Here is a 13,941-nt window from a genome sequence, read left to right on the forward strand (position 1 = left end):
AATCTTCTGTTGTGTCATCCTGGCTCGTACAGGATAGAAACATCTAGAATCTCGATCATTTGGTGTTGAGCAGATTTTAGTTCAGGGGCCAATTTCAGCCCAATGTCATCTTGAGTGGGCCGGACCGGGAAAATAGTACCTTAGTAGCCTTTAAGTTTAAACATTAATGTTTTTCTTTGTCGTAGTGCAGAGTATTCGATGAATAGGATTTTCACAAAACCAAATAATTACTACCAAATGTGACTACAATCTCAACATAAAGCCATTTTTAATTAAACTCTCAGGCGCACTATCAGGTGAAATGTCCCCGAAAACGTCTCCCATTACTGTTGCATTATGCAAGTTTTTATAAACTCCCCCTGACAGCATGGCTTTGAGGCTGATGCTGATTTGCTATCTTTCATGGCAGCATCTCCGATATCTCAGCTCAGGTATCAGTGTTGTGTTTTGTCCACGACTCTCAAAATTCCCCACAAAAAATAAAAAAATGAATGGTTTCTTTGAAATGTGTTCTGGCGTCCCGGCTGGGAGCCTCTTGTGGGCCGATGGATTCCCATGAATGAGGCTGGGTAAAACTGAATTCTCCTTGGTACTAATTGATGGATAAATCTTTCTTGTGCATTCGTAAAACTATTTCATACTGCTGCAGTGCGCATGCGAAGTCGCAGTGTCGTGTCCTCCTTTTTCCATGAAGACTAAAGTCAAAGCATTTTGAAAACATAAAGTATTTCTACCTTTTGTCCTTTTAAGGAAACCCTCATAGGTAAAGGTCCACCTTTTTTGATTGACCGGGAAACTTCAAATATTGCTGTTCCTGCAGGTATGCAGGAATGTTGGCTGGTAATTTGACAACAGAGTTGTTGTTTTGCCAATTTCTGACCGTCTAAAAATAAATGTGTAATAAGACGATATCAGCTCGTACAAATCCAAGATTCACTTAAGGTTGCTGGAATATTCTACAATAAATAAGGACACTCAAAATTGCAACCCACTAGTATTTGACTGGCGTATGTGACAATAATGAAACTAATATCTCCCCTTTTGTCATTTCTGAATCATGTGTCTGCTAAGTATCTGAAGTTGACACACGACTGTCAGACTGGTGACGGACAGCTTAAAATAAAACCATCAAACTAAATGGAGCTTTTCATTCGGGGCGTTCCTCTATATCGCCAAAACTTGCCGGCGACATCACTGACAGCGCAATTTCAGCGCCGATAGTTCAACGGGAGGATTGAGCGGAACACTTGACACCGGCTGTGACAACCTCTTGCCGCCAGCTCTTCCTGATTTTCTTCATTCATCAAACGCTTCATCCTCAGCCGACACCCGTTCAGGTGACGCCGCTTCATCCGTCACTCTCGGCTCCCTTCAGAGCCAGCAAAGGCTTCATCCAACCTTTTTTTTTTCTCCATACGCGGGAGGGGTAGTCCCAGCACACGCTGGATAAAGTGGTGCTAAAAATAAGTTTCTTCTTCATCATTTTACATCAAAGAAACACTGTGAGGAGATTTAATTGGTCATCGGGGGGGGGGGGGGGGGTCTCCCTACTGGACCTCTGGCAGAATAGCCTGGATTCAACAAGCAGAGACCGTCTGCTGGCCTTTTCAAAACCATTCCCTCCAATTTAAAGAGCACCTCATACCCTTTTTTAAATGATCTGTTACTTATAAAACAAACCAGTGTTGAGTTTCTGTTGAGGAGATAAGTTCAAGCTGTTGGTCCAACTTGATGCAAAGTCATTGCTTTTCTCTTGAAGTGGTAATCTGCTGCATGCAGAAGAGCGGATAAAACGACTGAGGAGGCTTGTGTCAAATTACTTTTTTCTTAAGAGGAAGAAGCTTGAAAAAATGAAAGCGACAAATGCACGTGCAGTAAGAATAAGTTCCACAATACAAAAATGCACATTTGCCTGGAAACGGCAGAAACAATGAAAACGATGATGAAAGCTTTGGTCGAGTAGTTTAACTTCCTGCCTCACTCACTTCTTCTCTGCTCACTAGTGAGCAAAGTGGGAAGCTCTGTTTTATATCCATGAGGAGTTCTGCTGCTGATATTTCTTTGAAATAAACAAATGTGGTGTTGTTTTGATGTTTGGCAAGGCAGATCTTATATAGGGATATTTGGCGGATCTGAAAGTAGAATGTGAGGCAGAGCTTTCCACCGTCTCTTATACTACTTTATGTGGAATTGTTTGGTTCGCTCTGTAAAAGTGCCTTGATATGACTGTGTTGTATTCGGAACAATAGATATACAAAATATGGAAGGTTTAATTCATATTAATTGTAATTATTGTCCTGTGTCATAAATGTTACCAGATTGATTGGTATGTAACGCTGCCTTTAGTGGCTTTACCAGTGTCTAAATCGATGAGAAATAGTTTGAGGAGTCATTGTTCATTATCCACTAAATACTTTTCGAGCCATTTTTTTGGGGCATTTTAAAGACCATCAACACATATCTCTGTATCTTCCCGCTTCGTCCCCGGGAAGCTGTCAGCGGAGTGGAAAGGTGAGCGCGCTGAGCGACTGACCCTGCAGAGGTACGCCGTTCACCCTCCACGTGGTCACCGGCTGAGGGATCCCTCCAGCGGAGCACTTGATGTGCACGTCTGAGCCGATCATGCTGAGCTGACTCTCCGGTTCGAACTCCCACTCCGGAGGCTCTGGGAACACACAGTCAGCACGATGTTATCACACTTGGCGAGCGTCGGCGCCGGGAAGACGCTCGGCACCGACGGGGTGGGGGACGGCGGCACCTCGGGAACGCTTACGTAAACACACACATTGGGTACGGATACGAGCCGTGCGGGTGACCCATGACTTGCAGACATGGATTCCCCACAGACGCCGCGGCCGTCTGCACTTTCATCACAATCACTGCATGCACAAAACAGCCATTATGTGTCATTTTCCTTCGTGCAACACCTGGAAATGATTCTGTCCTCCACCTCCACAGCTGACATAATGCCGAGCACAGTGTGACGCTGAGACATGAAACAATCCGGAGCAGGGGAGGCGAGTGTTATTTAAACAATATTTGATGGAAGAATAACACCTACACGTGACGGTACATGAGGAGGCTGCGTCAGAGGATTTGGAAAAGCTCTGCAACTGCACCGATGTATAATTATGCTCTTCTCTTCCAACGTGCACAATGAACCTCGCACGCAGCTGAAGTGTATTGCCCTCAGTAAGCAGTGCGGGTAAAGTGGAGCTCTTAACTCAAGAACCGCACTGGAGAACCAGGGCTTTATTTGAATGTTCCCATTTTTATGCCACATTATGCATCTGCTCCCCTACAAACCACATTTATTCCCACCTGACAGCTGTGATTACAGTGATTCTCTATATGGAACTCAGGAAGTTTATAAACTGTTTAAGTGAGCTGTGTCGTTCTGCTAAAAGGTTCGCTAAGGGCAAACAAGGTGATTCCCTGAAGGGGAGACTGGAGGGGGGTGGGGGGGTGGGATGCACTTTACTGCAACCTGCAAGCATCAGTCTAATGGTTGCATTTACCTCACAGCCAGAATATTCCCAGTTCGAGTCCAGTGTAAATGACAGTTGGTCCATTTCAAAAATACAGCAAATGCAGCTAACATGTAATGTTCAGGCTGGACGGTGGCGTCGTGGTTAAACACTGTCACCTCACAAGAAGAAGGTTCAAAGTTCTAACTATGCATGTATGACCTTCCTCTATGTACACCAGTTTCCCTCCCACAGTCCACAAATATTTGTTATCTAATATGTTATAATTGTTGACTCAAACCAAATAGAGTGAATGTGTGTGTGTCGTGTTGGACTGGTGACCATGTGGACAGTGCTCTTGCCTCATGGTGAGGTCTCTTGTTGTCCAGGTATTACGGTTTTTGCTCCCCTAGATCAAAAACAGAGGTTTTTATGATGATTTTGTGTTGAAAATGCCCCTTTGCGTTTGCACCGTGATTGACTGGTGACCTGTCCAGGGTTTATACCGCCTCCATTGAGATTAGCTCAGTACCTGCAATCCAATGGATGGATAGATGGACTGTCATGGAGCACTTGTCTCTGTTGGCACATGATGTTGAGGTAAGGGGAAAGGTAAACATTCCACTCAGCATCAAATCAATTTTGATATTTGAGGTTTTCAAGTTTGTTGCATTGTATATATTCTTTTTTTTTTTTTTTTTCCCATGAACATAAAATGCAGTCAGGTTTATTTTGGGTGAAAAAAGAAAGTATGTTGCTGGAATGTTTTGATTGTTTGTGTTGTTTAACAGTTGAGTCTTCCTTCGCTTCATTGGAAGCGAGATTGAAAATCACCTGTGAGCTGATCTCAGTGTAACCTTGATGGAAATAAATCAATAGTTTTTGTCACTATAACTGAAGAATCCAGGACCAGGTCATTTTGCTCTTATTCACTCATACTGCATACTGTTGGAAGTGTAACAGGGATGGACGGCTTGACCCCTGCGACAGTACAAAAGGCGGCCTTAAACCTTCTCAAGTCACTGCGATCATAGATGAAAAACACATCAAGGATTTTAGTGAATCCTCCACATTTGAACAGATCAATACACATTATGAGGACCTTACGAGTGAAGCTGAGTCGGTTCCATGTCATAAACCGTGCTTCCCTCTCTCTTACCTTCCACTGTCACTGTGAAGTAATGGACAGCTTCTCCCAGCCTGTTCGTCGCCTTGCACATGTACTTCCCGCTGTCTTCCTGCTCCACTCTCGGCACAATCAGCAGCTTCCCGTGATTCTCCAGCTTGGCTTTTGTCGGAAGCTGATGCCCTATCTTCGTCCACTCCACCTGTGGAGTTGGACTGAGAGAGCAGATAAACGCAGCTTGTTTACAACTTAGAAAGGATCTGTTGCTGTTATTTTTGAAATAATACACTCCAATTAGTAAAAAAAAAGAGGCTTCAATACTATTCTGAAACCGTCAAACACTTTTTAGAGGTTTTAGTTGAGTTTGTGTAACTCACAGTCCCTCAGCGATGCACTCCAGCTTCAAGTCTTCTTCTTTAACCAGCAGTACCTCCGATCGTACACCAGAGGGCGTCAGAAGAGAGGGTCTTCTCTCTGGTATGGCATTAGCTGTGAAAGCATGTCAGAAAATCAATGGCCTTCATCTATATTCACAATGCCGGGCTCCGTGCACACCGAAAACTGGAAACTTACCACTTCCAGCACTGTCACTTGATTCTGAAATGCAGGTGGAAGACACCAACGGGAGGGAAAATCAAAACATCAAAGAAAAAAGTGAAAATGAGGACAAAAGGCATGCATAATGGGAGATATCACAAAAGTGCTACATAAAAGCAAATAATATGCACATGAACAAAGGGAAAGTGACGCTGGGATGGCTTTTGATCAACGTGATTGCATCAGGAAGACGAAGGGGAACCTACTCGTCTTGACGACGACAGACATGGCGGTCTTCTGAACGATGGTTCTTATCCTGGGGAAGGCGGCGAAGCAGCAGTAGTCTCTTCTGCTGTCCTTGTCCACGGCGTGGGAGAAGTAGAGGTCTCCGTTCAGACCCGTGGAAACTCTCTCATCCTGCTCGATGTGCTGCAGACCTGAAGACAGCGAGGCCACATGAGTACAAACACAATCTGTTGATTTCTACTCAATCGACATGAAAAAACACTTCTTTTTTTTCATGTTAAGCAGCGGTGAAACACATTTATTCAACCTATAATAAGAAGAAATGAATGAAAAAGTGTTGTAAAAATCAAAGAAAAGTTTTATTTTTCCTTACTGAAGAATTCTACGGTGTAATGACTCAAAAAAAGCCAAAAATAGACAAAGGTTTGGATAAATATGCAAATTTGTGTTGATTTGGTTTTCAAAAAATCTTCTTTCAAACATTGAATATGAACTGACCTTAACCTTTCAACATAGTACAAAGTAAAGAACAATCATTTCTCTTACAGCCCCACCAGAGACACAGCTAAACTTACTGGCACTTATGCTTTTTCACGATTGCTGCACGAGGAATATTCAACACTAAAACACTGCCAGTTGATTAGATTTTGCCTTTCATGCTTAATGGATGTGCAAAAAAATGATATCTTCAAGGTCTTTAAAATTAAAACGTGAGAGTAAAGCAAACACTTTAACCATCTAACTATTATGTGAATGATGAGGCAGGATAAACATCCACCTTTGAGAACTAAATAAAGTCCTATTAAGCATAATAAAATGTACTGTAATTACATTTTTGGTTCCTGTGCCATCATAAAAGGGGCCCACCTGGAAATTGAAGACCACTATTATATACTTAAGTATGAAGCGTTCGTATGCAGCTTGTAATTGTTAACAGAGTGCAGAAACCTTCTGATCAGGGCTCGTCCAGTCTTGTAATACTGTTTTTAACCACCAGATAGTGTATTGAGTAAAGACATTGAGTCTGTCCACAGTGAGGAGAAGCTGTAGATAAACAGTTCATATCAGTAATGATCTGAGTCTCTAAGCATCTGTTAACAATTAACTGCTGAAACACTGAACCTGAGGACAGATTGGACTCTATAGCGACTGAGCGTCACTAACCAACACCTAAAAGTGAACATGCTTAATTCTTATGAAGGAGCAGATAGTCAGTGAAATATCTCACATGATGCGACTCCATGACGACATTTACTGTGCAAACATTTCAAGTTGTTGCATAACACACATGTAAATAAAACCTTTCACAGAACAACACTGAGAGTTTCTCATGTTCACAGTCACACAATACTTACTGATGGTCATCCAGTAGATTTGCAGAGGTGGAATACCTTTAGGTGGATCACATTTTAAGACAAAGGGCTGGCCTTCCTCCACCACAACAGGGTCAAGAGTCTCTTTTGGGAATTTTGGGACATCTAGGAAGAAAAAAAAAAAAGAGTAAGCAATGAAGGGAAAAATAATTGAACTTAAAAAAAAAAAGGTATTGCAGTTCTTCTTTCCCCCAGAAGATGGTAGTAACATCCTGCTATGTACAGTATGAGTTTTCTGAGCTCTGTGGCTTTTTCTTTCTCAACTACTTGACCTGCAGGAAGAAAAGCAGACATCACGACTACTTTTGCGCTCTGTCATTGCTGCAGAGCCCAATGTACGTCTTTTTTTTTTTAATAGAAAGAATAGATCTGCTGGACTTGGGAAAAAAATATATTAAAAAAAAGGAAAAAGAAATTGATGGAGGGGCCAGATCACAGTCAATGCACCTTCCAGTGTGGAGCAATGGCTCAATGACTTTCTGCCACATCCAATGGAATGAAAGACTCACAATAGAGAGGTGCAGTCATTACAGAGGGGCTGCCAGCTCTGAATCACTCTGAAAGCGCTGTAACAGAGCACCCCACACACACACACACACACACACACACACACACACACACACACACACACACACACAAATGTAAGTTACTCACTGGGAACAATGAACTCAATCTCCTTCGATATGGCCGTCCCCAGCCTGTTTGAGGCGAAACAGCGATAGGTTCCCTGGTACTCGGTAAGGTTCCCATTATTGGGTATCACAAAGGTCCCAGAATCCTCTTCTTTCATCAGGCGGGGGTCGAGGAAGGGGTCGAATTCCTGGCCATTCTTCGTCCATCTGAATCTGCACAAAGAAAGTCAGTATGGAAATGTGGCTAAGACCGCCGCATTGCTCGTTTTCCAAGAGCTCCAGACTGGAGTGTCCAAATCTGTGGATGGTACTCACTCTGGCTCGGGATTCCCCTTGGCTTCACACGTCAGGGGGAAGCTCTCATCGAAGGGGAAGGCGATGAGCGAACTGGGCGACTGAGCTGTGATGGTGGGCAGCTGCTCGACTGAGAGACGGACAAACAAGCAAGAGTGAACATGACGGGCACAACATTCGACGGTACGATGTGGTTCCCAACCCTTCTGGCCTGTGACCGACCTTCGTCACAGGTTTTGAAACTTCAGGATGGATTCTTTGGATTACGGAAGGAAGGAACTACACTGAAAACTATGCAATTCTGATGAACCTGGTGGAGTTTTAAGAAGCTTCAAACTTGGGTACAAGTATGAGTACTAACCTTGAGCTGATTAGTGATGAAGAGTACCGATACAAGTGCTTCTATCGGTCGACTGCAGTACTTATTAAATGCCACAAGTATTTATTAAATGCTATAAAGCCTAATCTATACTCAAAGAATATGCAAAGGCTATGTGTTGCTGGAAACCACCTCCAGATAGCTTTTACATTGGTGCCACACACACGTCCAACAGCCTCGGAGGCTCCAGTGTACGGCTGCATGTGGTTAAAGTTCAAGGTCACCAAACCCTTCATTCAGTCTTCTAAGACTTCACGAAGAGAAAGTCTTTCAAAGGTTTCACATACACCTTTAGACCTGGAACAACATGTACCCAACTGTCTCTTACGCTCTGCTCTTCAATACTGTCGTAACAACATTCAGCCTTGAAAACTCTATTGTAATCTATCAATGAACTGCGTTGTCACTCTTCAAGCTTACTGTCTCTACTCTGCTGGTTTTGAATCAAGTAATCACCCACAACCTGCAGCTCCAACACTCGCGGTGGCAATTAAGAGGTTTAAACCCACCAGATGAGCCGTGCGCCGATAAAACTCTCTTTTATTTGACAGAAAACTAAACGCTTTTATGCTCCTACCAAGGAGGCACGTTGCACTTTATAGAACCTCATTAGGACGAGTGAGAACATTTGTTTCTTATCAATCATACATGTTGGTCTTTACAACTGGATTAGACGCGATTTCACCATTTACTTTTATCTTTGCAGATCTCAATGCATTTGACTACACTTATAGTGGTAGTCACATCTCATGACGAAGGTGGAGTTTATTACTGCACCTGATGGAAATTTACTGCAGTTCACAGAAGTTAGTGGAGGCATACAAACCCAAAATGTCAAGTAGGACCATCTAGGCTGGGAACCGCTGGATGAATATGATGAAGTATTAATGTATGTGGCTACGTCAGGAAGTGCTGGAGATCCACGGCCATGCATGTGTCTAATGTCTCTCCTCTCCAACACATCAAGAATCTCTTCAGAAAGCTTTACGGTTGAACCACTACCGAGGCTTTACAATCAAGTTTGAGAGAGTGTGGACATGTATTGAACCTGCAGGACTGTGGACCACCAAGACCAGGACTGGACACCACTAATCTAGATCCTAAGCTCTCACAAAAAGTGGGCCATATTCCAGATATCAACAACGGAATGAGAGGTGATTAATTGACAATGAATGAGTCATTCTGTTAAGTTGGTGTGTTTCAGGCATATCTAGCTTCATATGGCGATTAATGATTTCAGGCGTATAGTGAGGATGGAAAGCACACTGCTGACAAATGAAAGGCGGAACCACGAGTGAAATGGAGGCATGACTGATGACACAGGCGATCGCGATCCAACACATATGGCTGCCGCTGAGCTCAACAGCCGTGTCGGGAAATGAGGAAGAAAAACAACAAAAAAAAGAAAAAGAGCGGAGGATGTCACTAATAAGAGCTACAGGATGGCAGAGCGAACTTACTGTTTATGTGACCTAAAACTATTTAATCCAAGGCAGCAGGGGGAAAACAAACAACATAAGAAAACAGCAGTCAGCAGTTTGGGAATAATCCCTTCTTGTCTCTATTCTCTATACACCAGCCCTTTTCAATACACATGGGTAATGCAAAACACGTGAAAAAAAAACCACAACAATCTGACAGGGAGCTAAAATATGTGTTTGGCTTTTTAGTGAAAACCTGTTTGAACAGTTCTTTATCAGGCCCTTAAGAGATGTTTCTGAATAATTTAGAGGGAGAGGTTTGATATGCGTTTCCAAGGAAACTGGGATACCCACAGATCTTGATACACACAAAAAAATAAGCGATTCAAACGAGATAATGGCTGTAAATATATTCAAAAGCACACAATGCTTGACGATTGCAACACTTCTCAATGGTGTGCTTTAGTTCCCTCTAAATTATTCACCACCTTAGATAAAAGCGCTTCAAGGACAAACTCTCTGAGACAATGAACAAGCCGTTTACACTTTTAAACTTTCATGAATGATTCTGCAGGAGTATTTCTTTGTGTTGATTAAGTGTTAAGTCCGTATGCTGAACAGTGAATCAAGAGGCAATGCACTATGTAGACGAATTGCTTCTTATAGTCTGAACAGACATGTGATGGGAGGAATTGTTTATTAGTATTCTAGATAATTAGCATTAGCTCACTTTTAGACAACTTCAAGGCAGCAGCACCAGAAACTAAACGCAACTATAGTATTTTATTACTGGCTAACTATGAACAATATTAGGACCTGTTTACAAGACATTTTCAAGTGAAAAAGCAAGTTTTGGGGGTCCGTTTACATGACAATGGTGCTCAGAGCATGTGAAAACAGAACTTTTTGGAAACCTTCTGACTTTGTCTGTGTGTAAATGGAGGAAAACACAACTTTTGTGAAGCACTGCTGCTGCGCATGCGCACCACGGCCCTAGTAAACAGTCCTTCTGCTCGTGCTCAGTGGATGGACAATAACAACAATGTTTTCCTCCGGAGTGTCATGACTCCCAGTCCATATTCTCATGGGACTTGGTAGTTTTATTGAGGTTTTCATGTGACGTCAGAGGTCTTGGGGGTAAAACTGGGCCGGCCATTTTAGATGTCCTCTGACTGTAAAAAACACGCACCTTAGGCATTAGTTGATTAGATATCAGAGGAGACGGACATCTTCTATGTAGCTGTAGGCTGCAGTAACAGGCAGGAAGCCTGTCCATACCTCTTATTTGATTGTTTTCGTGCTGACCCTGAGAGAAGGCTGAGATGGATTAAAGCTGTGAGGAGGGAAGGCTGGGAGACAACTGAGTACTTCAGACTATGCAGTGGTCATTTCATATCAGGTCGGTAGTTTGTTTCTGTGGACAGTTTGTATGGTTCAATTACAGAAGTTCGGCTCTCCTGTTCCGGTCTCCACACCGTGGTCGGGAAACACTGAGGAGACTAACTTCTGCTCTGGGACGAACCTCTGCGGGAAGCGGGACTCGGTTTCGTGCTCAGCACCTGCAGCGTCTATTTTCCATTAACTCAATACATGTACAGATCTTTGTACCACACACACACGCACGCACACACACACACACGCACGCACGCACACACACACACACACACACACACACACTCTGATAACACCACGTACCTGCACACACCACCGACTGTCCATGCATACCACTGAATGACTGGCATAGCTGGCGATACTCAAAGAAGGGGACAGTAGCCAGATCACACTTCACAACATCAGTTAACAAACCAGGAGGAACAGATGTGGCTCATCTGTCCCCACGTGTGTCAGTTTGTCCACATATCTCTGCTTCCTTTCTCCGTCCAGACGACTCACAGCTGTGGGCAGCGTCACTGTGTGGCTTGGTGACATACTCAACACACTTAAAACTCTATTTATCACTCCTGCTCACTGCCGTTTTATGATCGTGTTTTTAGCTCGACCGCAGATGTCCCAAATGGCGGCACAGCGATTTATGACGTCACTTAGTGACGTGCGTGAAAAAACCTCAATAGTGGAGAGTCGGCTGGAATTGCAATCCAACTTTGCCCTCTGTTCATACAAATGTCCCAGAACTCACCATTGTTAATGTTTATAGCGTTTTCTGCATGCGTGTGTGTGTGGGGTTCCATTACAAAAGTCTAGTGGACAGGTGTGCTTGCTACTTCATTTTCAGCGTTTCTGCAGGTTACAGGTATTTTAACCTTCATTTATAACAAAAGAAGCATAATAAACAGCATTTAGTTGTAATTATAGGAGTACCGTACATGGTAGTACTCTGTCCCAAGAGATCTCCAACAAAGTCACCAGAGTTCGTTTCTGTATTTTTTACCTCATCAGTGCTTCGTTATTGAACTGATACTAAATCTGTCTTGAGCGATCTAAGGATTCTCCAATAGATTACAACAAATTGAATTTTAACGAGAGATCTGAAACTTCAGTGTGAATAGTGCGAGTTGTCAATCGGGAAATCATTCGGGTAGATTATCCGGCAGACCTGACGATATTAAAGAGTTAATATCAGACTTACAAAGAAAGACACAATCCATATTTAGACTAACAGTTAGATTTGCCCCCCCCCCCCAGCAAGTTATAGTCCATACATTACAGTACGTTTTAACTTCCTCAGATGACTCTGGACAAATTATTCAAGTTGTACTTAGACCCACTGTGCAAGACTTTAATGATTTTTACACCGATAGCCGACTTCAAACATTAGCGAATAAGCCCTGGGGGAGATCTCACTGTGAGCAGACTTTTTAAAGCCGCCGTCTGATATAATATCCCTGTGATGGTGGGATCAAAGCGCGGAGATTCAAACATAATGGAGGTGAATAGAGGAGAGTTGTTTATCTAGATGATACATGAACCACCGTTTTAACGGAAATGAATCACGCCGATGAGAGGCAGTGTCTTTAATCCTTTGTGGAGATGTGCAGAGAATCAGTGCTCACCTTCCAGCGGGATGTCGATGGCTGCAGCCGCATGAAAGGCACAAATGCAGCAGACCAGCACGGCGGCCGGTCCGGGGCTCCTCTGCGACCTCATGGCTTCTCTGTAAGATCTCGGATGTTGGCGGGGATAAACGAAGTCTCTCCTCTGCGTCCTCTCAGTTCATCTCTCGGCTGCTCTGAAGATGCCAGTACCTGCGGAGGCGGCACAGACGGAGAAGGCCCCATGAATCCACCCACGAGCTGGCAGACAGACAGGCGAACCCCAAACACAACCAAAACCATCCCCCCATGACCGGGAAGTCTCCACTCAGCCAGGCGTGGCCAGGCACATTTCTATCGGTTCTCTGGAGTTTTCAATTCTGAAGTATTATTCACAATAAAGTCTGCTATCATCCTCCTCCCCTGGGACTTTTCCCCTCTGTGGAAGTGTGCAGGAGAATCTCTCTCTCTTCCGTGCAACAATGGATATAAATAAATAAGTAAACTAATGTCTGCGGATGTATTAATGCATGGCAGATGTTCAACATTATCCAAAGAAAAGAGGCATTTATTGGAGCCAGGACTGAAATCAACATCAGAAATTACCATCAAAGTGAGGCCGATTTAAACGCTGTGCCTGTTTTGATCTGCGCCTGCATGTTTCTGATAACAATGACTCAAAGAGATTACCAATGCAGCTCCAAAATAAAGAAATATTGCAGCCTGAGGGGTGTGAGACATAAGAAAAAAAAAATAAAAAAAGTAGTTAACAGTCAGACAGAGTAAGCTGTCTGCACTCACACACTGACAGGCTGCAGAGTTCAGAGCGCGGCATCATTTTCCAGCTAACAGACCGGAGTCTGGACCTGTAATGAGCGCATGATGGGTCCGGAGTGCAGAACCACAGGAGGAGGAGGAGGAGGAGGACGAGGAGGAAGGAGGAGGAAGGAGGAGAGCGATGTATGGGAATTCTAATGTGTGGCAGCCTCTGGAGTGCCAGTTCATTAGTCTTCCTCGTGTTGGCCGTGGCCCAGCTTAGAGGGTCACGCTGGAGTAATTAGCTCAACGTAGTCCGTAATAACAAAATAGAGTAATAAGAGCAAAACATTGGCGCTTTAGGAGTTGGTGGAGTCAGTTTTGTTGGTCTACTGGGAGTCTTGATGGTGTTCATGTAGAGTAGAGATGATTTAATATGCGAGGAGCACCTCGAGCACCGGTCCAGTGATTATGAGCTCTGAGTCACAGACAATTCAGGGAACGAGACTATGAGCTTTACACTGAACAACTTTTCATGCGATTTTACTGTTGCACATGAAATTTCAACAGTGCATTCAATAATTAATGGGTGCCACTTTTCATTTTTCATTTATTTACCAGGCACCGTGCTCAGTAATCAAGAAGGAGCTGTAAAACAACAGGGGCTTGTCAAAACGCTTTCCCTAAACTAGACATACTGTCTCTATCAATACATACCAA

General features: G+C 43.5%; 1 protein-coding gene across 1 annotated transcript in view; it reads right to left on the reverse strand.

The window, feature by feature from the left end:
• The window catches only part of chl1b (cell adhesion molecule L1-like b), a 103,522-nt gene that overhangs the window by 35,414 nt on the left and 54,167 nt on the right, over positions 1–13,941 (reverse strand). The window contains exons 2-10 of the mRNA XM_080461682.1: positions 12,487–12,678; positions 7,697–7,805; positions 7,404–7,594; positions 6,732–6,854; positions 5,397–5,567; positions 5,167–5,190; positions 4,971–5,082; positions 4,627–4,808; positions 2,534–2,665 (exon numbers count right to left, since the gene is read on the reverse strand). Of these exons, the coding sequence (XP_080317808.1) occupies positions 2,534–2,665; positions 4,627–4,808; positions 4,971–5,082; positions 5,167–5,190; positions 5,397–5,567; positions 6,732–6,854; positions 7,404–7,594; positions 7,697–7,805; positions 12,487–12,580 (1,138 nt within the window). The 5' untranslated portion in view covers positions 12,581–12,678. The remainder of the gene's footprint in view (positions 1–2,533; positions 2,666–4,626; positions 4,809–4,970; positions 5,083–5,166; positions 5,191–5,396; positions 5,568–6,731; positions 6,855–7,403; positions 7,595–7,696; positions 7,806–12,486; positions 12,679–13,941) is intronic.

The sequence above is a fragment of the Lipophrys pholis genome, assembly GCF_963383615.2.
Source record: "Lipophrys pholis genome assembly, chromosome: 4".
Taxonomy (NCBI): domain Eukaryota; kingdom Metazoa; phylum Chordata; class Actinopteri; order Blenniiformes; family Blenniidae; genus Lipophrys; species Lipophrys pholis.